The sequence below is a fragment of the Oncorhynchus kisutch genome, linkage group LG13, assembly GCF_002021735.2.
Source record: "Oncorhynchus kisutch isolate 150728-3 linkage group LG13, Okis_V2, whole genome shotgun sequence".
In the NCBI taxonomy this organism is placed as follows: Eukaryota; Metazoa; Chordata; class Actinopteri; order Salmoniformes; family Salmonidae; genus Oncorhynchus; species Oncorhynchus kisutch.
The window spans coordinates 41,140,574-41,165,251 of NC_034186.2; the positions used below are offsets into that span (position 1 = coordinate 41,140,574).

Consider the following 24,678-nt stretch of genomic DNA (forward strand, 5'->3'; position numbering starts at 1 on the left):
CTATAGTCTACACACTTTTGTGTTACTATTGAAGTTGCAGGTGGCTAGGTGTGAAACACGCTACATGGACGAAAGTATGTGGAGACACCTTCAAATGAGTGGATTCAGGTATTTCAGATACACCCGATGCTGACAGGTGTATACAGTCGAGCACACAGCCATGAAATCTCCATAGACAAACATTGGCAGTAGAATGGCCCGTACTGAAGAGCTCAGTGACTTTCAAAGTGGCAACGTCATAGGATGTCACTTTTCCAACAAGTCGGTTTCTTCCCTGCTAGAGCTGTCCGGGTCAACTTTAAGTGCTGGTATTGTGAAGTGGAAATGGCTAACCCGCAATGTGGTAGGCCACACAAGCTCACAGAATGGGACCGTAGCACGTAATAATCGCCTGTCCTCAGTTGCAACACTCACTATCAAGTTTCAAACTGCCTCTGGAAGCAACGTCAACACAATAACTGTTCATCGGGAGCTTCATGAAATGGCTTTCCTTGGCCGAGTAGCTACACACAAGCCGAAGATCACCATGCGCAATGTTAAGCGTCGGTTGGAGTGGTGTAAAGCTCGCCACCATTGGACTCTGGAGCAGTGGAAATGCGTTTTCTGCAGTGATAAATCACGCTTCATCATCTGGCAGTCGGACAGATGAATCTGGGTTTGGTGGATGCCAGGAGAACACTACCTGCCTGAATGAATAGTGCCAACTGTAAAGTTTGGTGATGGAGGAATAATTGTCTGGAGCTATTTTTCATGGTTCGTGCTAGGCCAAAGCCAGCATATACTAACTTCATAGAAAGAATCGCTGAATGTGACCAGTAGGTTGTGACATTGAAACCCACAGAGTCATTACTTGAACCTGAGTCAAAGTGTTTCTGAATGGTTACTGAATGTACGAACTGGTTTAAGCCACCTTCCTTCTCTTAGGAGTTTCCACTAAACCAGGTTGGTAGAATGGCCTTCCTTTTGTAACTTCTATTTAATTAGTGTTTTTACACTTTTGGCTTCCCTATAGTTCGCCCATCTGTTTGCTCCAAATTCCTATGGCTCCCAAACCCTCCATTCTTACCCCTCTGTGAATTGTAATTTCCCCCCAGTATTTTCTTTTTTGCATGATTTTCCTGCCAGGGGTGAGGTTGTGAACAGCAAAATGACACTTAAACCACACTATATGGTTTAATTTGTTATCTGATGACAAAGGGGGATTAAATAATGTTTGTTTTTTAAAGTTTTAAATCAATCATTTAAATAAACTGTCCATGGGACTGTTTTATATTGAGGAATCCTTGGCTATTTGAGGAGTCCTCTATCAGTTTTTAGGAATGTCATTTGGATGCTTCGAGCACCAAATTGAGAATGTATTCATTTTAGCTCACCACCTGCATTGTCCTCTGCTGTCCATTTCTTTTTCTTTGTCGTCACCTGACTTTGAATATGTCAATCCAAAACACATTGTATGACAATCTTGCTGTCAAATAGCTAGTCATGGTTGAAGAAATGCTTACAAATGGTCTTTTTTGATCAACATTATGCATTTTTCCATGTTGATTATGTTACTTGTATTTCACATCAAGAATTCCAGCAGGGAATATAGCATTGCTCCTTATACTTTTTACTAAGATGGTGACATTATACTTATGTTGAAATGAAATACAGCAATCCTGCTATCAAAGTTTGTCATCTGTTACATGGCCAGCACTGCTAACTAGAAATGTATTAAAAGTATATTACCAAACTATACTGCAGGAATCAATGGATAAGAACAAACATTTTTTTTACGGTAATGGTAATATGGTAATACGGTAATGTATGCTTTCCTTCTTCCCAGCATTTGGATTCTCACTGGAAAAACTGCACTGGATTTGCAGGAATTAGTATTTTAGTTGCAGTGAAGATTAATCGAGACATTTCACCTGATGATTCCTCTCTTGTGAAACAGAAACAAAGGTTGCTTGCATGTCAAAGGGTTTGAGCAATGAGAAAGTGATTTTGCCATTTATTTGGCATTTACAGATTATGAAACATGTTGCACCTGAACTCGGCGCAATAATGGGCAACTGATCTTGTTATACAGTTGAAGTCGGAAGTTTACATGCACTTAGGTTGGAGTCATTAAAACCAGTTTTTCAACCACTCCACAAATGTCTTGTTAATAAACTATAGTTTTGGCAAGTCGGTTAGGACATCTACTTTGTGCATGACACAACAATTGTTTACATAGATTATTTCACTTATAATTCACTATATCTCAATTCCAGTGGGTCAGAAGTTTACATACACTAAATTGACTGCCCTTTAAACAGCCTGGAAAATTCCAGAAAATGGTGTTATGGCTTTAGAAGCTTCTCATAGGCTAAATGACTAATTGACATAATTTGAGTCAATTGGGAGTGTACCTGTGGCTGTATTTCAAGGCCTACATTCAAAATCAGTGCCTCTTTGCTTGACATCATGGGAAAATCAAAAGGAATCAGCCAAGACCCCAGAAAACAAATTGTAGACCACAAGTCTGGTTCATCTTTGGGAGCAATTTCCAAATGCCTGAAGGTACCACGTTCATCTGTACAAACAATAGTACGCAAGTATAAACACCATGGGACCACGCAGCCGTCATACTGCTCAGGAAGGAGACACGTTCTGTCTCCTAGAGATGAACGTACTTTGGTGCGAAAAGTGCAAATCAATCCCAGAACAGCAGCAAAGGACCTTGTGAAGATGCTGGATGAAATGGGTACAAAGGTATCTATAACCACAGTAAAACTAGTCCTATATCCACAAAACCTGAAAGGCTGCTCAGCAAGGAAGAAGCCACTGCTCCAAAACCGCCTTTAAAAAAAGCCTGACTACAGTTTGCAACTGCACATGGGGATGTACTTTTTGGAGAAATGTCCTCTGGTCTGACGAAAGAAAAATAGAACACTTTGGCCATAATGACCATTTTTATGTTTGGAGGAAAAAGGGGGAGGCTTGCCAGCCGAAGACCACCATCCCATCCGTGAAGCACGGGGGTGGCAGCATCATGTTGTGTGGGTGCTTTGCTGCAGGAGGGGCTGGTGCACTTCACAAAATAGATGGCATCATGAGAAAATAAAATAATGTGGATATATTGAAGCAACATCTCAAGACATCAGTTAAAGCTTAGTCACAAATGGGTCTTCCAGATGGACAATAACCCCAAACATACTTCCAAAGTTGTGGCAAAATGACTTAAGGACAACAGAGTAAATGTATTGGAGCTGCCATCACAAAGCCCTGACCTCAATCCCATAGAAACTTTGTGGGCATAACTGAAAAAGCAAGGAGGCCTACAAACCTGACTCAGTTACACCAGCTCTGTCAGGAGGAATGGGCCAAAATTCACCCAACTTATTGTGAGAAGCTTGTGGATGACTACCCGAAGCGTTTGACCCAAGTTAAATGCTACCAAATACTTATTGAGTGTATGTAAACTTCTGACCCACTGGGAATGTGATGAAAGAAATAAAAGCTGAAATAAATCATTATCTCTACTATTATTCTGATATTTCACATTCTTAAAATAAAGTGGTGATCCTAACTGACCTAAGACCGAGCATTTTTACTAGGATTAAATGTCAGGAATTGTGAAACAGAGTTTAAATGTATTTGGCTAAGGTGTATGTACTGTATATACACCATTTGTTAATGTACAGTGTTGCATTATATGGACTTCTCTGCCTTTTTTTTCTCTTTTGAATGAGTTTTTGCTTCATCAGTTTATTTTTCTGAATCCCATGTTGCGTCTTCTGAATGGTTTCATGTGCCTTCTCCCTGAACAACTTCTTCTCACCCCTTATCTTATCCAGTTCAGCCTTTCTTTCCAGGATACTCTTGACAGGATAGTAGTTGGAATGTCGGGAAAAATTGTCTAGAACCCTTATCGCAGCAAAAAATGTAAGTCTGTCCTTGGTGTTGTGGCTCATGGTGAGTGTGTATACTTACGTTCCCCTCCAATCATATTCTCTAGTTGGTCTCCTTTTTCGAGTGAACATCTGCTGACTCAGGTTTCTGCAACACGAAAGGAATGGTGAGAAGTCACAGCTGCAATATGAGCCCATGTTATCCAACGGCCACATGTTCACGAGGGGAAATGTCTATATAAACAGAATGTGTTCATACAATTTCACACTAGCGTCTGGCCACGTTGATTTGAGTCAGGATTTTCAACAGGATACTCCTTCAGTTTGGCCTCTGGACAAACGAGAAAGCAAAACAAATAATAATCTAGCTTTCCGCCCCAAGATTCTGTGTACATTGTCCAAATTAACGTTACTTATTATGACGCGTGTTAAATGTGCTTTTAACCTGTCCTGTAACCCATTAATGAATACAAAGCTACAGTCTGAGCTCGGGTTGTTTACCCGCATCATCATTGAATGGAAGGAGAGTTGAATTTCTGCCAGATCATTGTGAGGATTTGGCAATTCCTGTAGGAAGAATGCAATGCATTAATGATTCAATGTCTAACCATCATTCTATATTGATGTGTCTGGAGGCCATGATGCAGCAGCATGTTCTATTGGTTCTATTATAATCCACATAGTCATTGTTCTAGGTTCTTCAGTCATCTCTGAGTGAAGGAGTCCTTACTTGCAGGTCTTGGTGAAGATCATGATGGACCAGTTGTCATGCTCGTCTTAACTTCTGGATCAGATGCACCAGGTAGGCATCTTTCTCTGGCGTCAGGATGTACCTTTTGATCCAACTCCTCTGCTGTGCGGACCCTACGAGAAAAATATTTACAATTTAAGTATGCAGAAGAAATGTAACTAAATTGGTTTGAAATCCTATTAGAAGGCAATACAAAAAATAAACCCTAATGGGGGGGGGGGGTTAATCTGAGAACCTGAGGAAATAAAGGTTGTTCATGACACACTGTTTTGGTTGTCAGTGAAATCCTCACCTAGACATCCTCAAACATGGCCTTTGTGGAAGAAACAATATTTTTTAAATCTTTGTTTTACCAGAAACGGGATCTTCTTGATGCTGAATGTGTTGGAGATCCGAATGTGGTCTTCCTGGAGTGGTTACAACGACGTGGGGCTTCATTGAGAGCTCTAAGGTCTATGTGATCATATGTGTATGGAACATCACCTGAACATGCTGGTCAAATGAATAACAATGCAATAAGAGGCAGTGTCATTGGTAATCGAGATTACTCATTCCACCAATGATGCGGTCCCGCAAGCACATTGGTTTTCCCAGGACTCTGAACTGTTTGGCAATCTGGTAGGCCAATTCCCTGCAAAGGACACAAGTTTAAACATTACACAACATTGACCATTATATTACATTGTTGTTTTCCAGAAGATATGCCTTTTAAATGAAATTTTGGTCAATTATTGCTCTAGAATTTGTACTTAAATTATCCGAAGATGCCCAACATGGTAGGTGTGAGCACCAAACAAAAGATGCCATATGGGTCATCAGATAATTTCTGATTTGGTTTACATTGGTTGATTCAACAATCTGACAGCCCGAGAGAGGAGAAGTCCAACATTTTACAAAGTTCCAGATGACAATTATATAGAATATACTTTATTTTGTGTTCAGAATTATCATCTGAACTGCCAGAAAATCATACTCTTGGTATCATAAAATTTGTGAATTTTTTTGATGTCACTATGCTTCTTCAATGGATGACAGGATTGGTCGTTGGATACGCTCGAATTTGCCCATTCATTCTAGCCTGACCAAACATGTCTGGTCAGATGAGACTAAAATTGAGTTTTTGGCCATCAAGGAAAACGCTATGTCTGGCGCAAACCCAACACCTCTCATCATCCCGAGAACATCATCCCCACAGTGAAGCGTGGTGGTGGCAACAGCATGCTGTGGGTATGTTTTTCATCTGCAGGGACTGGGAAACTGGTCAGAATTGAAGAAACGATGGATGGCGCTAAATACAAGGAAATTCTTGAGGGAACCCTGTTTCAGTCTTCCAGAGATTTGAGACTGGGGCGCAAGTAGCCTAGTGGTTAGAGCGTTGGACAAGTAACCGAAAGGTTTTAAGATCGAATCCCAGAGCCAACAAGGTAAAAATCTGTTGATCTGCCCCTGAACAAGGCAGTTAACCCACTGTTCCTAGGCTGTCATTGAAAATAAGAATTTGTTCTTAACTGACTTGCCTAGTTAAATAAAGGTAAAATAAAACTGGGACAGAGGTTCAACTTCCAGCAGGACAATGACCCTAAGCATACATCACTTGAGGGGAAACATTTAAATGACTTGAAATGGCCTAGTCAAAGCCCAGACCTCTCTCCAATTGAGAATCTGTGGTATGACTTAAAGATTGCTGTACACCAGCGGAACCCATCCAACTTGGAGGAGCTGGAGCAGTTTTGCCTTGAAGAATGGGCAAAAATCCCAGTGGCTAGATGTGCCAAGCTTATAGACATACCCCAAGAGACTTGCAGCTGTAATTCCTGCAAAAAATGGCTCTACAAAGTATTGACTTAGGGGGAGTGAATAGCTATGCACACTCAAGTTCTGTTTTTTTTGGTCCTATTTCTTGTTTGTTTCACACAAGAAATTGCATCTTCAAGGTGGTATGCATGTTGTGTAAATCAAATGACAGGTTGTAAGGCAACAAAATAGGAAAAATGCCAAGGGGGTGAATAGAGTAGCGCAGAAGTGGTCATATGCTGAGGCAGTGAAGAAAATAGAGGAAGATGGGTCAAGGTGGAGGGATTCTGAGAGGAGTGGTGTGAGTAGTCATCTCTGTATTTATCAATGATGTCGCTCTTGCTGCTGGTGATTCTCTGGGCCACTGTGCTAACAAACCTTCAAACGAGCTTCAACGCCATACAACACTAGCCTCCAACTGCTTTTAAATGCTAGTAAATCTAAGTGCATGCTCTTCAACTGATTGCTGCCCGCACCCTCCCGCCCGACTAGCATCACTACTCTGGATGGGTTCTGACCTAAAATATATGGACAACTACAAATACCTTGGTGTCTGGTTAGACTGTAAACTCTCCTTCCAGACTCACATTAAGCATCTCCAATCCATAATTACATCTAGAATCGGCTTCCTATTTCACAACTAAGCCTCCTTCACTCATGCCGCCAAACTTACCCTCGTAAAGCTGACAATCCTACCAATCCTTGACATTGGCGATGTCATTTACAAAATAGCCCCCAACACTCTACTCAGCAAACTGTATGCAGTCTATCACAGTGCCATCCATTTTATCACCAAACCCCATATACTACCCACCACTGCGACCTGTATGCTCTCGATGGCTGGCCCTCACTACATATCCGTCGCCAAACCCACTGGCTCCAGGTCAACTATAAGTCTTTGCTAGGTAAAGCCCCGCCTTATCTCAGCGCACTGGTCACCATAACAGCACCCACCCATAGCACGCACTCCAGCAGGTATATTGCACTGGAAATCCCCAAAGCCAACACTTACTTTGGCCGCCTTTCCTTCTAGTTCTCTGCTGCCAATGGCTGGAACAAATTGCAAAAATCTCTGAAGCTGGAGTCTTATATCTCCCCCTCTAACTTTAAGCATCAGCTGTCTGAGCAGCTTACCGATCACTGTACCTGTACACAGCCCATCTGTAAATAGCACACCCGACCACCTCATCCCCATATTATTAATTACCCTCTTGCTCTTTTGCACCCCAGTATCTCTACTTGCACATCATCATCTGCACATCTATCACTCCAGTATTAATGCTAAATTGTAATTATTTTCACCTGTAAGGGCCTATTTATTGCCTACCTCCCTACTCTTCTACATTTACACACACTGTACATAGATTTTTCTTTTTTAACTTACTGTTATTGACTACATTTGTTTATGTGTAACTCTGTGTTGTTTTTGTCGCACAGCTTTGCTTTATCTTGGCCAGGTCGCAGTTGTAAATGAGAACTTGTTCAACTGGCCTACCTGGTTAAATAAAGGTGAAATGAAATAGTAGATCTGTACCAGTTTTTGGCATTTATAGTAATGGTTCTCAACTGTACTGCAGGGATGGAACGTAAGTTGTAAAAAAAAAAATTGAGGTTGTGGTGGCAGCTGCAGAGAGGTATTTGGGTGTAAGAGACTTGCCATCAGAAGAGTTACAGGGTGTGTTAAGTGGTAGTGTCCCATCCTTTCAGGCTGTAGGACTAAATAGATTTAAATAGTGGAGTATGGTATTCATACTTTTTTTGTGAGTGTAGCGTTAGATGGTAAGGTAATTGTTGTAGTATTAAATGTTTTTGTTGATTTAAAAAAATAAGCCAAGTATAAGGGAGTTATACTCCAGTCTAGTAGGTGGCGGTAATGCAACATTTATTGGATGCCAACTGCCGTTAAACCTCATCGAAGAAGAAGCAACTCCCCCTCACCTGGTTGTCTAGGTCTTAATAGAAAAGAAACGGTGGAATGAGTTTGACGCACCTGATTTACCAGATGTATTTCTATATTGTATTAATGCCTTAGTGAGGTTTTCAATATGATGCCAAATACACACCAATATAATATGAACACCTTGTTTCAAGCATATTTTGAGCACCTACATGTCATAAAAGCTTAGAGATTGAAGGAAGACAAAAATAAAATGCTTCAGAGACATTTACACGGACCTTTCAAGGACAGCTCAGGGGGAGTTTTTGGAACCACAGGAGAGAAGAAAAAAACGTACAGCAATTTAAAAAATGTATGATTTAGGTTTACCTTAATAGGCAGAGCATTTTTTATTCCAAACAGCAATTACAATGTACGTTTACACCCATAATGTGAATGTATTCCTCATTTCAGCCATCAATCGCTGGAAATATAGATAGTTTAATCCCATTATGTCAATCAAACCTCATTACAAGTGGGGAGAGTGCTTTCAAGACAACCTGCAAGCCATTAGAATATTATATTTCACATTTCAAATGGCGTAAAGTAGGTTAGGTTAGAGGCAATGTAATTTGATTCGTCAAACAGCAGCCAGTAGGTGGTGTTAGACTTAGTGTCTCTGTCTCATTGAGCAAGGACAATTCTTGAATGGGATACCGGAATGGGCAGAGCAGGGGGAAACAACAAACTGCAGAAGGATCTCATTACCGTGCGCTGACACTTAGCAGGGGCAGAACGCATTTATACTTTTGTAGAACATAGTTCCCTCATGTTTTTGAGAGGCGTTAAATTACAAGATTAGTGTGCCACCACAAAGGAAGAGCGACAAAGAACGGGATTCGACGGACAAAGGAAAGCTGTTTTAATTGATTCCAAACAACAGAACTACTACAATTGGGAAAACATTACATGTTTTCAAGTACATTTTTCCCCCACTGAACGTTTGCGGTATTCCTGTTAGAGAAATGTAATGCAACGTACTGTACAATTATAAAGGAATTCACTTTACAGTGACATTCGAGACAATTTGTTAACCATCTATTCGGAGACAAAGAGCAAGACATTACCTATCGCTTGAGATAAGACTGGAATTTATATTCTGCAAGGACACGGAAAGCGTTCAACAATATGGGGTGAGTGCACTGCAGCTTCATAGTTTCTCAAATCAAGTTGCGCTTTCTCTACAATCTCTTGAAAAGGCAAAGACAAAAAGTGAAGTTTGGGATGAGTTCAGGGTGGTATGTATAAATTACCCATGTTTTTGTATGAGTTTGATTGGAAATATTCTTTAAGATGTGGCATGTTATCGCCCTAATGTATGGGCGTAATGTATGCATGCATTGACCCCCCCCCCCCAAAAAGAAATCTCAGAATTCTTAAATGTTTTGTACATAAGTCTTAATCTTTTCTTAATGATCTTATTTGAAAGAAGGGTTTAATCTTATTTATTTTTCTTATGACCTCATTTCAGCGCCGTCAGCAGCATGGTTGTTGCCCTCAGTCTACTGTATGAATGTTCACCTTGACTATGGCTACATTGTTCCACACTGTCAAAGACATGTCATACTGATGTGTTGAAATAATCCGATTAAAATGCCACAGTTCACATACGCAGAAATGTTGATGACTTTGGTTGTATTGTGTGGTGCAATAATTTTCTCTAATTCTTAGCCCTTTTTTCCAATTAATATTTACTTATGTATACCTTGGTAACAGACAGCTTTTGAAGCCACCTCATAATTTGATAGTCAAGCTGTGCTGAAGGCTCCATAGCTCAATAATGGACTAAAGAAGCCTAAAGTTACTCCTTTCAAGGGCCTTACATGTTCTTTTTAGAGGCGAATTGGCTCTGGCAGCCAAATACTCAATTTAAATGTGAATCGATTCTCAATAGTGGTACGGATCTAGAAACATAAAGACCTCTACTTTTACATCACATCAAAATATTTTCACAAATGCAAAATATACACTCACTGTACACTGTTTTAACACAGTTGCAGCACACAGTATTTTTCAGGGACAACACTTTTGTGCCATCTGTCTTCCGTTTACACACAGGTGTTCGGAAGATGCAGATGGCAAATTAGCACAGGTAGGCTATGCCTCTGTCTTTGCCTCTGTCTCTGTCTGTTGTCCGTACACAAGCGCTGTAACATGGAAATATGGCTGTGTGGGAAGCCTATAAAGGTGTAATAAATTAACTTTTCTTTTTTACTTATTAGTATTTCTCGCTGATATGAACGATTATGTTTCCAAAAACATACCACAAGCGAAGTGTTTTGAAGTTCAGAACGAGCGTCGGGGCTGTTAACGAAACTTCCCCAGCCAGAGGATACTTTTGTCAATAGGAGCTAAAGGTAGTTAGCATCTATGAATGGGTTAAAGGCTCCATTGATGGTGAAATCATTAGTTGAAAGATTTATGTTGCCTCTTTGAATTATTTAACTAATGATATTTAAGAAGGGCCTTGGGGCCTTGGAAACCAAATGTGAGGGGTTTAGTGTATTGCAAGTATGTCTGAGCAAGGATGCAGTCAGCTCGGCTTCAGAGAAACTAGTGCTGTCTTTAGTTCCCATAGTTCTCCACTACAGACAAAGGTTGGGAAAGAAGAAAAACTATTCTAACCTCATGCTGTTTTCATTTGACCTTGAAAAACCGCCGTGATTTTTAAAGTTTATTCCACTTTTTTTTTTTAAGGTCTAATTTGAAGTGTTACCTTCTTTTTCCATCACAGAAAAGGAGCCTTCCCTGAGCTGTAAACATGTATCCGTCACACAGAGAAAGGTATTATTGATACATGTCATATGTGTTGTGCTAATTCATTGTCCATTTGCCCTGCCCCCAAAAATGTGCCCCTCCTCTACAAGTCTCCCCTCCCAATTGCCCCATCTTGTCACGTCATGTATGCTCTTATCATATTCTAATCTAGGGATAAAAATTAGAACCCCTACAGTATGGGCGGCAGGTAGCCTAGTGGTTAGAGCGTTGGACTAGTAACCGAAAGATCGAATCCCGAGCTGACAAGGTCTGTCGTTCTGCCCCTGAACAAGGCAGTTAACCCACTGTTCCTAGGCCGTCATTGAAAATAAGAATTTGTTCTTAACTGACTTGCCTAGTTAAATCGAGGTAAAATAAAAAATGAAGTCCAAACTGGATTTTTCATGCCTCATCTTTTTTATTTCATCTTTAGGTAGGCCAGTTGAGAACAAGTTCTCATTTACAACTGCGACCTGGCCAAGATAAAGCAAAGCAGTGCGACACAAACAACAACACAGAGTTACACATGGAATAAACAAATATACAGTCAATAACACCAATAGAAAAGTTAAAATACAGTGTGTGCAATCGAGGTAAGATACGGCAATAAATAGGCCATAATGGCAAAATAATTACAATTTAGCAATTAAACACTGTAGTGATAGATGTGCAGAAGATGAATGTGGAAGTAGAGATACTGGGGTGCAAAGGAGAAGAAAAAAAACAACAGTATGGGGATGAGGTAGTTGGATGGGCTATTTACAGATGGGCTATGTACAGGTGTAGTGATCTGTGAGCTGCTCTGACAGCTGGTGCTTAAAGAGGGAGAGAGAGATATGAGTCTCCAGCTTCAGTGATTTTTGCAATTCGTTCCAGTCATTGGCAGCAGAGAACTGGAAAAAAAGGCGGCCAAAGGAGAAATTGGCTTTGGAGGTGATGAGTGAAATATACCTGCTGGAGCGCGTGCTGCTTTGGTGACCAGCGAGCTGAGATAAGGCGGGGCTTTACCTAGCCAAGACTTATAGATGACCGAGAGCCAGTGGGTTTGGCGACGAATATGAAGTGCGGGCCAGCCAACGAGAGCATACAGGTCGCAGTGGTGGGTAGTATATGGGGCTTTGGTGACAAAACGGATGGCACTGTGATAGACTGCATCCAATTTGTTGAGTAGAGTGTTGGAGGTTATTTTGTAAATGACATCACCGAAGTCAAGGATCTGTAGGATAGTCAGTTTTACGAGGGTACGTTTGGCAGCATGAGTGAAGTATGCTTTGTTGCGAAATAGGAAGCCGATTCTAGATTTCATTTTGGATTGGAGATGCTTAATGTGAGTCTGGAAGGAGTGTTTACAATCTAACCAGACACCTAGGTATTTCTAGTTGTCCACATCTAAGTCAGAACCGTCCAAAGTAGTGATGCTGGATGGGCGGGCAGGTGCGGGCAGCGATCGGTTGAAGAGCATGCATTTAGTTTTAATTGCATTTAAGACCAGTTGGAGGCCACGGAAGGAGAGTTATATGGCATTGAAGCTTGTCTGGAGGTTAGTTAACTCAGTGTCCAAAGAAGGGCCAGAAGTATACAGAATGGTGTCGTCTGCGTAGAGTGGGATCAGGGAATCACCAGCTGCAAGAGAGACATGAACTCTTATCAAAGAAGTGGTTGGTGAACCAGGCGAGGCAGTCCTTTGAGAAACCATGGCTGTTGAGTCTGCCGATAAGAATGTGGTGATTGACAGAGTCGAAAGACAGCTGCACAGTATTGTCTCTTAGCGATGGCGGTTATGATATTATTTAGGACCTTGAGCGTGGGTAAGGTGCACCCATGACCAGCTCGGAAACCAGATTGCATAGCGGAGAAGGTACGGTGGGATTCGAAATGGCCATGATCTGCTTGTTAACTTGGATTTCGAAGACCTTAGAAAGGCAGGATAGGATAGATATAGGTCTGTGACAATTTGGGTCTAGAGTGTCTCCCCCTTTGAGGAGGGGGATGACAGCGGCAGCTTTCCAATCTTTGGCGATCTCAGACGATACGAAAGAGTGGTTGAACAGGCTAGTAATAGGGGTTGCAACAATTGCGGCGGATAATTTTAGAAAGAGATGGTCCAGATTGTCTAGCCCGGCTGATTTGTAGGGGTCCAGATTTTGCAGCTCTTTCAGAACATCGGCTATCTGGATTTGAGTGAAGGAGAAATGGGGAGGCTTGGGCAAGTTGCTGAGGGCTGTTGACCGGGGTAGGGGTAGCCTGGTGGAAAGCATGGCCAGCCATAGAAAAATGCTTATTGAAAATCTCAGTTATCGTGGATTTTATATGTGGTGACAGTGTTTCCTAGGCTCAGTGCAGTGGGCAGCTGGGAGGAGGTGCTCTTATTCTCCATGGACTTTACAGTGTCCCAGAACTTTCTGGAGATTTGGTTACTGCACTGAGATGCATTTACCCTGAAATTGTCCTCATAAATTATTGCATTGTGTCAAAGACATTGTGCTTAAACCAGTTGTCCCAAAAATAGGATTTGTTTTGCGTTGTGCAAGCGTGAGTAAAATTAGACAAATTATATATGCCATAAAATAGTATTTTGTGGTCTATAGCATATTGCTCAATGAGAATTCTGAGGTTGAGGAAGTGCTTGCTAATTGCTGTTTTTGGGGATCTTTGCTATTGCTTATGCATGTAATATTCTCTCTCCTTTCACTTTAATTTCTTGACTACAACATTTTATCAGTCAGACATATGCAAGAGCCTACTGACCAAGTTAAGAGCCTGCACTTCATAATACAAGTGAAGATGATGCTAAGAAGGTTTTGACAAGTTTCCAGATTATTTAGAAAAAGGCAATGTTGTATCGTTAACATTCTTAAGTTGTTGAGAATTCCATTTGATGAGAACATAATTTGGTCCCTGGAGAGGAATGTGTGGATTAAAGAATGAAACACCTTAGCACCTTGATAGAAGACCATATGTGAGCTGAGATGTCTCTACTTGTTGTTGAATAGTAGTGAGTTAGTGTTTCCACTGTGCTATTTTGGTATTTAGTTGTGCAGTGTCATGTTGCTGAAATGGCCGGACACTTTCGCTGGCTCAGGAATGTTGACGTGAGGTTCACTCGACTCTCAGGGTGTCATAGGAATGAAACCCTTAAAGGAGAACTAGAGTCTAAATTAGTTTTTCTCTCACATTTTATTCTCTATACAAAAACAATAATCTATGTTTCTGGAAAGGAAATAGGGGCAATTCCACAGTAACAGAATTGCACGGAGACTCAAATGTATGCCAAACAAAAAACATTGATTTTAAAGTTTTAACAAACCATATAACACTGTTCACAAGGACTACTTTTAACAATTTACACTGAACATTTTGCAAAAACACATTTACTAAAAGAACTGTGCAGATGCAAAGTTTCGTAACTGAATTTTGGTACAATTTATGTGACGACGTTTTCCAAGAACGTTGTTAAACATCTGCTCAGAATTATGATTCAAGATGTCTTCAGAATGAATGGGGTATCAGCTATGACATGACACCTTGAGTTTGAATTTTGAACTAATGTAGGTGGAGTGGGTTTACATCCGGTAACAGAATTGTGGTTACGGAATTTCATCATTGGTCCCTGATCTGTACCACACAGAAATGCATATTTATGGTTATGAGTATAATTCAGTTCATGGTGATGTATCCTAAATAGGTACACAAAGGTAGAAATATGCAATATCCTCCTTTTGCGTATTTGGGTATTATTCTACACACTGGCTATTATTTTAAAGAGCTCGTCCACCAAACGACCAAACTACGTCGGTCCAGACAGGACCAAATCTGAACCAATCATAGACGTCTATGTTCCACAAGTTTGGACATCAAAGTAGAGCACAATAGAGTACAGTAAAGTTCAGGAGAGTATAGTTTAGTACAGTACATTAGTGTACTCGACTCTAGTATGCTCTACTGTGTACTGTACTGAACTCTACTCAATTCTACTGTACAGGACTGTACTGAACTATACTCTACTTTTCTTTACTGTACTGTGCTCTACTGTACTGTGCTGTGCTGTCCAAACTTGCTATGATACTCAAAATTGAGCTCAGGTGCATCTTGTTTCCATTGATCATCCTTGAGATATTTCTAAACTTGATTGGAGTCCACCTGTGGTAAAGCTCAAGAGACAGGATTGTGTCAAGGTACAGATCTGGGGAAGGGTACCAAAAAATGTCTGCAGCATTGAAGATCCCCAAAAACACAGTGGCTTCCATCATTCTTAAATTGAAGAAGTTTGGAACCACCAAGACTCTTCCTAGAGCTGACTGCCCGGCCAAACTGAGCAATCGGGGAGAAGGGCCTTGTCAGGGAGGTGACCAAGAACACAATGGTCACTTTGACAGGGCTCCAGAGTTTCTCTGTGGAAATGGTTGTCCTTCTGTAAGGTTCCTCCACCTCTGCAGCACTCCACCAATCAAGCCTTTATGTTAGAGTGGCCAGACGGAAGCCACTCCTCGGTAAATGGCACATGACAGCCCTCTTGGAGTTTGCCAAAAGGCACCTTATTAAGGACTTGGAGCAAAGTACAGAGAGATCCTTGATGAAAACCTGCTCCAGAGCGCTCAGGACCTCAGACTGGGGTGAAGGTTCACCTTTCCAAGAGGACAACGACTCTAAGCTCACAGCCAAGACAACTCAGGAGTGGCTTCAGGACAAGTCTCTGAATGTCCTTGAGGGCCTAGCCAGAGCCCGGACTTGAACCCGATCGAACATCTCTGGAGAGACCTGAAAATAGCTGTGCAGCGATGCTCCCCATCCAACCTGACAGAGCTTGAAAGGATCTGCAGAAAAAAATGTGAGAAACTCCCCAAATACAGGTGTGCCAAGCTTGTAGCGTCATACCCAAGAAGACTCGAGGCTGTAATCGCTGCCAAAGGTGTTTCAACAAAGTTCTAAGTAAATGGTCTGAATACTTATGTAATATTTCAATTTTTTTATACATTTGCTAAAAAGGGGGGAAAAACAATTTAATCTATTTTAGAATACGGCTGTAACGTAAGAAAATGTGGGAAATGTCAAGAGGTCTTAATATTTTCCGAATGCACTGTAAGTGTTGATATTTAGTTGGCCGGGGTCTTTTATTCTTCAACATTGTTATGAGGTTAAGACTTTTTCGGGTAAATGTTTTCTAAGACTCCTTTTCCATCAGTTGAACAAGAAATCAAAGCCTTTGCTTTATTACAAATTTTTTGATTGGAAATGGTAAATGTATCTATGCCTTAATCTCTCAAAATATAGACTCTTAGCTTTCATTTGTCACCCACTTTGTCATGCTCCTATAAACTTAACACGTTGGTGCTCATGGGTCCTTTTACATGGAAATGACCATAGTCCCCTGAGTGTCATCCCCGTAATGCTTACAGCAGGGGTAACAACTTTAGTCTTTTTACCTCAGGGGCCATTTATATAGTTGTCGGCGGAAAACATTGCGAAACAACTCCCATTATTCTATTACCTACATTCAAATATGGCACAAGATTACAATAGCCTAATTGATTTCACAGTTTTGGAGTCAGCTATTCTTTTTTTTATATCATCGGATCTTTTCAAATAATCTGAGATATATTATAATGGAGGATATTTACACCCCAGAACTTCTGCATGAAGTATGTCATTTAGAATCTTATATCATTGGTCAAATTATTTTTCAGTATCAGAGTTTACCTGTGGTATTCTGCCATCTGTTTTCCCCATTGAAGATGTATCCTTTGTAACATATACCACGTGTAGTTTGGAACAGCTTGGTTTTATATTTCTGAGCTATTGCTTCCAGATAACTTATTTTGATGCTTTCATAGTAGACCACAGAATAACTCATGGGTATTTTTGGGCAGCTGATCCGCATAGGGGGGCCATTTTATAGATCAGTGACTCTGGAAGATGAATTACTGAGGGAGCTTAAGCATGAGATGAAGATCCAAGTGAGGTGGATTAGCCAGCGATGACACTGTCTCTGGGTGAACCCACACACCCACGGGTCACTGGGAAAGTGAGTTTTAGAGTTTAACTTAGAACGTGAGCAAGAAGCTAATGTCTAATGCTGTTTCACTGTAAATGCAGTTACGGTACTGATTTCAGAACGAACCAATCAATATCACCTGCCTTCACTGCGAAAGGTTCAGAGTTGTACTTTTTGTTTTACACTGACTTACATTTGAAGTCAGTGTAATGAGGAGTAATGTTGACTGAGATTATGAGCATTTTACCACAATGGACTTTCTTTTGTGCACTTGTTTTTCACTGAGAGGGTGTTTGTTGGGCTAGAATTTTACATTCTGTTGTCAAGTACTACTGACTCAAAACTGATGGACTGGCCAGTTTTCATTTGCCCTAAAAATGCACTGATTCCCACAGAAGTGATTTGACCAGGTACAGAAAGCGGCCCATCCATCGTCAGCACCCAGCCCATGATTAATTCATTGTTGTGAAACGTTTAGATTAATTTATAATATATGGTCGTGCGTACAGCACGGGAAAGGTGATGAAATATAGAGACGTGGGGAGAGTAAGTAGTCTTTTCCTTCAGTTCCCTCCCTCTCATCCTGCTGGCTGCCAGCCCAGCAGCTGCTGTCCCACTCACCTCGCTAGCCATCAGCTGCTCACCGTCCCCTCTGATAATACAGCTCCAACTTGTTTGTTTCAATGATTCCTTATACGTTTCCTGAATATGACCTGGAATAGGTTTACAATAATCTATCTGGACAACCCTGACTTTATTATGACCTTTGCAGAGCAGTGCCATGTTGATTTGAAAATGTCGCTGCCAGATTTACCTCATCTCTAGGATACCTGTGCACAACACTGTAAGGGTGATTTGACATGGCTGTGCAGAGGCTAGTAGAGCATTGAAGCATGTTGGTAGAGCGTTGGTGGAGCATTGAATTGACGGTTCGTTGAGCCCCCCCCCCCCCCCCCCCCCCCCCCCCCCCCGGGTCCTCCTTGATCCTGCAGGGAAGCATGGAATGTGCCAGCTGGCCAGACAAAGGCCTGTGTCCCAGAAATGTGTGTCACGGTCACCCCTCCTCCGCCCCCCCTGCCTCCTCTCCACGGCTCTTTGCTTTCCCTTCTGAGGCCTCGCTTTTGGCTTCCAACCCACTCCCTCCAGGCCAGGGGGAGGGCTCAAGGCCCCATTTTCTCTCTCTTTCTCTCTCTCTGCCCACTCTTGCGCTCAGACATGAGGCTTCACAGCATGAGGCATGGCTTCTTTACAACCAAGCTCTCCTGGGCTCCTGTAGAACCTAGATCTGATCCTCTAATGGGAATGAATATGTACTGTATTTATGCTACAGGACTGATCTTCAGGAGGATTTGAATCCATGTTAATCTAGAAGTTTCATCAAGTCTGTTTATTGTCTAGGCATAGTCACTTTACCCCTACCTACAAGTACATATTACCTCAATTACCTGGACTAACCTGTAGCCCCACACATTAACTCTGTACTTGTACCCACTGTGTGTATATATAGCCTGGTTATTGTTGTTTTATTGTGTAACTTTTTTTTAAACTTTAGTTTATTTAGTAAATATTTTCTTAACTCTTATTTTTCTTAACTGCATTGTTGTTTACTTACAAGCCCTTAACCATTTCACGGTAAGGTGTATTCGGCGCATGTGACAAATTACAATTGTATTCTATTTGAAGTCTCAACCTGATGCAACTTTGCACTCCAGAGAGATTGAAGGACAGTTGTCATTTTCTCAAACAGACTAAAAGGGATCTTTTTTTATTATTTACCTAGGCAAGTCAGTTAAGAACACATTTTTATTTTCATTGACGGCCTAGGAACAGTGGGTTAGAACAGGGGCAGAACGACAGATGTTTGCCTTGTCAGCTCGGGGATTCGATCTTGCAACCTTTCGGTTACTAGTCCAATGCGCTAACCACTAGGCTACCTGCCACCCACGATACGATGAAAGGTGTCGTATGAGATCAATTTGGGAATGTCTCCATGTTGTGACTGATTTAGCAGATAATCACCCAAACAGTTATTTAACCTTGTCAGGAATGAATAAGAAGTAGCCTAATTGAAATAAAAATGTTTTGGGGGGCAAATACCAACAACAGCCTGTCTTCTTTATCTGGCCTATATCCTGGTTTCAGTCAAATTGAAGGCAAAAGGCAATGAGCCATTCCCTTATTGCAGTTGCAATTTTACCTTGTTATTCCTTCTCCCTTAAAGTAAAAATAATATTTTTGGCATGCGTTGTGTTGTGCTCATTAAAATCAGTATAGCTAGGTAATTGTAAGGGGAACCGGGACGAAAGTAAGACAACGTTTTTTTCCTAATTACTCAGAGATCGATAGAGCTTGAGACACCATATTTTATGACACCTTATAAACTCAGACCCCTTCACTTTTTCGACATTTTGTTTCGTTACAGCCTTATTCTAAAATGGATTAAATCGTTTTTCCATTAATCAATCTATACACAATACCCCATAATGACAAAGCAAAAACAATTTTAATTTTGAAAATGTATTACAAATAAAACATTTACATATCACATTTACATAAATATTCAGACCCTTTACTCTGTACTTTGTTGAAGCACCTTTGGCAGTGATTACAGCCTTGAGTCTTCGCTACAAACTTGCCACATCTGTATTTGGGGAGTTTCTCCCATTCTTCTCTGCAGATCCTCTCAAGCTCTGTCAGGTTGGATGGAGCATTGCTGCACAGCTCTTCTCAGATCTCTCCAGAGATGTTCGATCAGGTTCAAGTCCAGGCCTTGGCTGGGCCACACAAGGACATTCAGAGACTTGTTCCAAAACCACTCCTGCGTTGTCTTGGCTGTGCGCTTAGGGTCGTTGTCCTGTTGGAAGGTGAACTTTCGCCCTAGTATGAGGTCCTGAGCGCTCTGGAGCAGGTTTTCATCAAGGATCTATCTATACTTTGCTCCGTTCATCTTTCCCTCAATCCTGGCTAGTTTCCCATTGCCTACCGCTGAAAAACATCCCCACAGCATGATGCTGCCACCACTAAGCTTCACCGAAGGGTTAGGGCTGGGTGATATGGCCAAAATATCATATGGAATCTTTCACATTTTTGACTGTATTTTATGTTTTTGATTAATAAAAGTTCTACATTTGCTTTGAGTAGTGTGTGACCGTAGGGTGGCAACACATATATTCTACAGTATTTCAATGGGTCTTTCGCCATTCAGATTGTTTTATACTGTTCAATTCAACATCAACCTAAAATAATTTCCAGCATTTCCATCCCTTTCTGTATTTCCTGCACTCATTTGAGATAATTTCCACACTGCCATGATATGGGCAAAAAAACTAGACCTTATTTTTAACCAAATGTTGCGATTTAGATCAACACTTGGGTGAACTTTTGGAATCATGGAAATAGTTTATAATTCTATAGTTAGTTAGAATATACATAATAGTGGGGACTTTGAATACAGTGTTGTTTGACATGACAACGAATTATTGGAAGAGTTATTGTGACAAGGTAGGAACCAAAGTGATGTTCCGTGTTTCCTAGGGGACCTATAAACTTTGGCCACATTAAATCTTTATTCATATAGCCATCATATTCATGCTTCGCCTTTTCCTCTTTGATTTAGAAGATACTGTTGCACAAACAACATGCTGATTTAGGCCTCCACCAGCACTGGTATCAGGCTGTATTAGCTAGCTATGTTTGCTCTAACTCAGTACTTCTATGAGCTAGTTAGCTAGCGATTAGCATTAGTGGCTAACACGATTTAGCTTAACTTGCTAAGAAAATACAAACTAGCTGTTTGCAGATGTAAGAAACACAAACTAAGTTTGTAATTATAGAATGTATGTCGATTTATATTAAGATCAAATTGGAAACAACATTGTTGTCATCAACATTGTTGCATGTGCTGCATTGACCATGCAGACTGAACGAAAATGTCTCGTGGTTAAGCAACAACAAATTAGCTCTTTGAGTGACGGGTGGGACTTGGTCTGTGGAAAGTGGCTTGGAGAGGGATGACTCAAGTAGCGGAGTAAGCTATAAAAAATGAACGTTACATACGGAGTATCACATTTAACAAACCAAACATTCAAATACCATTATATAAGGTAAAGTAAAAACACAAACCGGTCCATGCATCAATCACGGTATATAGTAAAATACAGTATTCCGCCCAGCCCTACGTAGGGTTTGATTTGATCTATTTTAGTCCCCATTTGGACTAATCTTCCAAGAGTCCTTAAACATTCAAATAAATGTATAATACAAACACACTTTCACATATAACACACTATTACAAACATACATAATATATTAGCATAATGACCCAATAAATACTCAATCTAAAAAATATTGATTCTTCATCTATATTTCTATATACTATATTTAAATTGTTTTAAAATAATGTTTAAATGTATATATTGAAAGGTTTCTAGTTTGCTCAGTCAATTTATTCAATTTCTTTATTGCTCTAAATCGAAATGTTATTTTGCCTATTTCTCTTTTCTGTCTGGATAACGCATAGATGGTGGACAATCTATTCCTAGTATTTACGGAATGTCTGTCTCTTACCAACTGAATACAGTTGTGAATAGAACTTGGCCGTTTTAAATGATGTATATTCTAAAATAAAATAAGCATGTTTTTTTCAATTATCTTGTTGATTGATGACCAACCAAGAACACTGTGCATGACTGCAACAGAAAAACCATATCTCCACCTTAAAACAATCCTTGCTGCTTTATTCTGTGCATTCTGCAGCCTCTTAACTTCACTTGATGATGCATTTCCCCAGACCACCGAACAGTAGTTCACCTGACTCTCAATTAATGCCTAATAATTTGCTGAATAATTTTTCCTGGTAAATATTTAGCTATCCTTCTGATTATGCATGCTGTTTTGATGTTTTTTTTTTTTACATAGATTAGTTATTTGAGACTACCATGATAAGCAGTTGTCTAGCTGCACTCCCAATAGTTTGGTTTCTGCCACTTCTTCAATTTGTACTCCTCCCATACTTAATTGTATCCCATGCTGTTTCGGCCTTTTCCTAGTTGAACAGACCAACATAACTTTAGTTTTCTTGGTGTTTAAAACAAGTTTGTTTTGGCAAACCCACTTCCTGATATTCTCAATCTCCTTGTAAAGCCTGCTGTACCTGTTGAACCGATTGTCTTGCTGCATAAATTGTAGTATCATCTGCAAATATAGTAGCTTGAGTTTCAACCAAGGCATAGGGAAGGTCGTTGGTATATATTAAGTAAAGAAGTGGCCCAATGCAGCTGCCCTGCGGTATTCCACAGTTTAACACATTAGGGGAAGAAAATGAACCATTGATATAGGTGGACTGTTTCTTGTCAGTTAGATATGACTGTACCCAATTCAATGCTACCTCCTTAAAACCATAATGCATTAATTTTGTCAAAATTCTTTCATAATCCACTAAATCAAATGCTGCACTGAAATCTAAAAATAGTACACCTACAAATGTGCCATTATCCATAGCATTGAGCCACTGGTCAGTCATGTCAACCAATGCAGTGGTAGTGGAATGGTCTTTGCGATAAGCATGCTGATTGGCTGTAATCAGATCATTATTTTCCATGTACTCCCACATGGAATGCCAGGTTTCCTGCAGATGTGACGCTTGGCATTCAGGCGAAAGAGTTCACTTTTGGTTTCGTCAGACCAGATAATATTTTTTCTCATGGTCTGAGAGTCCTTTAGGTGCTGTTTGGCAAACTCCAAGCGGGCTGTCATGTGCCTTTTTACTGAGGAGTGTATTCTGTCTGGCCACTCCAACATAAAGGCCTGATTTGGTGAAGTGCTGTGAGATTGTTGTCCTTCTGGAAGGTTCTCCCATCTCCACAGAGGAGCTCTGTCAGAGTGACCATCGGGTTCTTGGTCACCTCCCTGACCAAGGCCCTTCTCCCCTGATTGCTCAGTTTGGCCAGACAGAAAGCTCTAGGAAGTGTTGGTGGTTCCAAACCTCTTCCATTTCAGAATGATGGAGGCCACTGTGTTCTTGGGGACCTTCAATGCTGCAGACATTTCTGGTAACCTTCCCCAGATCGGCGCCTCGTCAAAATCCTGTCTTAGAGCTCTACGGACATTTCCTTCGAACCTCATGGCTTGGTTTTTGCTCTGACATGCACGGTCAAATGTGGGACCTTATATAGACAGGTGTGTGCCATTCCAAATCTTTTACAATCAATTGAATTTACCACATTTGGAGTCCAATGAAGTTGAAGAAACATTTCAAGGATGATGAATGGAAACATGATGCGCCTGAGCTCAATTTCGAGTCTCATAGCGAAGGGTCTGTATACTTACACTACCGGTCAAAAGTTTTAGAACTCAAGTGTTTTTTGTTGTTATTTTTTACTATTTTCTAAATTGTAGAATAATAGTGAAGACATCAAAACTATGAAATAACACATATGGAATCATGTAGTAACCAAAAAAGTGTTAAAGAAATCAAAATATATTTTATATAGCCACCCTTTCCCTTGATGACAGCTTTGCACACTTGGCATTTTCTCAACCAGCTTCACCTGGAATGCTTTTCCAACACTCTTGAAGGAGTTCCATCATATGCTGACCACTTGTTGGCTGCCTTTCCTTCACTCTGCAGTTCAACTCATCCCAAACCATCTCAATTTGTTTGAGGTCGGGACATTGTGGAGGCCAGGTCATCTGATGGAGCACTCCATCACTCTCCTTCTTGGTAAAATAGCCCTTACACAGCCTGGAGGTGTGTTGGGTCATTGTTTTGTTGAAAAACAAATTATTGTCCTACTAAGCCCAAAGCAGATGGGATGGCGTATCGCTGCTGAGTGCTGTGCTAGCCATGCTGGTTAAGTGTGCCTTGAATTCTAAATAAATCAGACGGTGTCACCAGCAAAGCACCACCACACCATAACACCTGCTCCTCCATGCTTTATGGTGGGAACCACACATGTGGCGATCATCCGTTCACCCACACCATGTCTCACAAAGTCACGGGGTCGGACCCAAAAATGTTGACTCATCAGACCAAAGGACAGATTTCCACCCGTCTAATGTCCATTGCTTGTGTTTCTTGGCCCAAGCAAGTCTCTTCTTCTTATTGATGTCCTATAGTAGTAATTTCTTTGAAGCAATTCGACGATGATGGCCTGATTCACACAGATGTGTCTGTTACTTGAACTCTGTGAAGCATTTATTTGGGCTGCATTCTGAGGCTGGTAACTCTAATGAACTTATCCTCTGCAGCAGAGGTAACTCTGGATCTTCCATTCCTGTGGCGGTCCTCATTAGAGCCAATTTCATCATAGCGATGGTTTTTGTGACTGCACTTGAAGAAACTTTCAAAGTTCTTGAAATGTTCCATATTGACTGACCTTCATGTCTTAAAGTAATGGACTGTTTCTCTTTGCTTATTTGAGCTGTTCTTGCCATAATATGGCTATCTTCTGTATACCACCCCTCCCTTGTCACAACACAACTGATTGGCTCAAACGCATTAAGAAGGAAAGAAATTTCACAAATTAACTTTTAAGAAGGCACACCTGTTAATTGAAATGCATTCCAGGTGACT

The 24,678-nt window shown here is 40.8% G+C and overlaps 1 protein-coding gene across 3 annotated transcripts in view; it reads left to right on the forward strand.

Annotated features, from left to right (window-relative positions):
* Positions 1–9,005: 9,005 nt before the first annotated feature.
* LOC109902371 (homer protein homolog 3) overlaps positions 9,006–24,678 on the forward strand; it is a 50,252-nt gene continuing 34,579 nt past the window's right edge. For 2 of the 3 annotated variants that reach the window (XM_020498665.2, XM_020498666.2), the window contains exons 1-2: positions 9,006–9,489; positions 11,091–11,140. In XM_020498665.2, coding sequence (XP_020354254.1) covers positions 11,118–11,140 — 23 coding nt within the window. In that variant the 5' untranslated portion in view covers positions 9,006–9,489; positions 11,091–11,117. The remainder of the gene's footprint in view (positions 9,490–11,090; positions 11,141–24,678) is intronic. The other variant, XM_020498667.2, reaches the window with a different exon arrangement.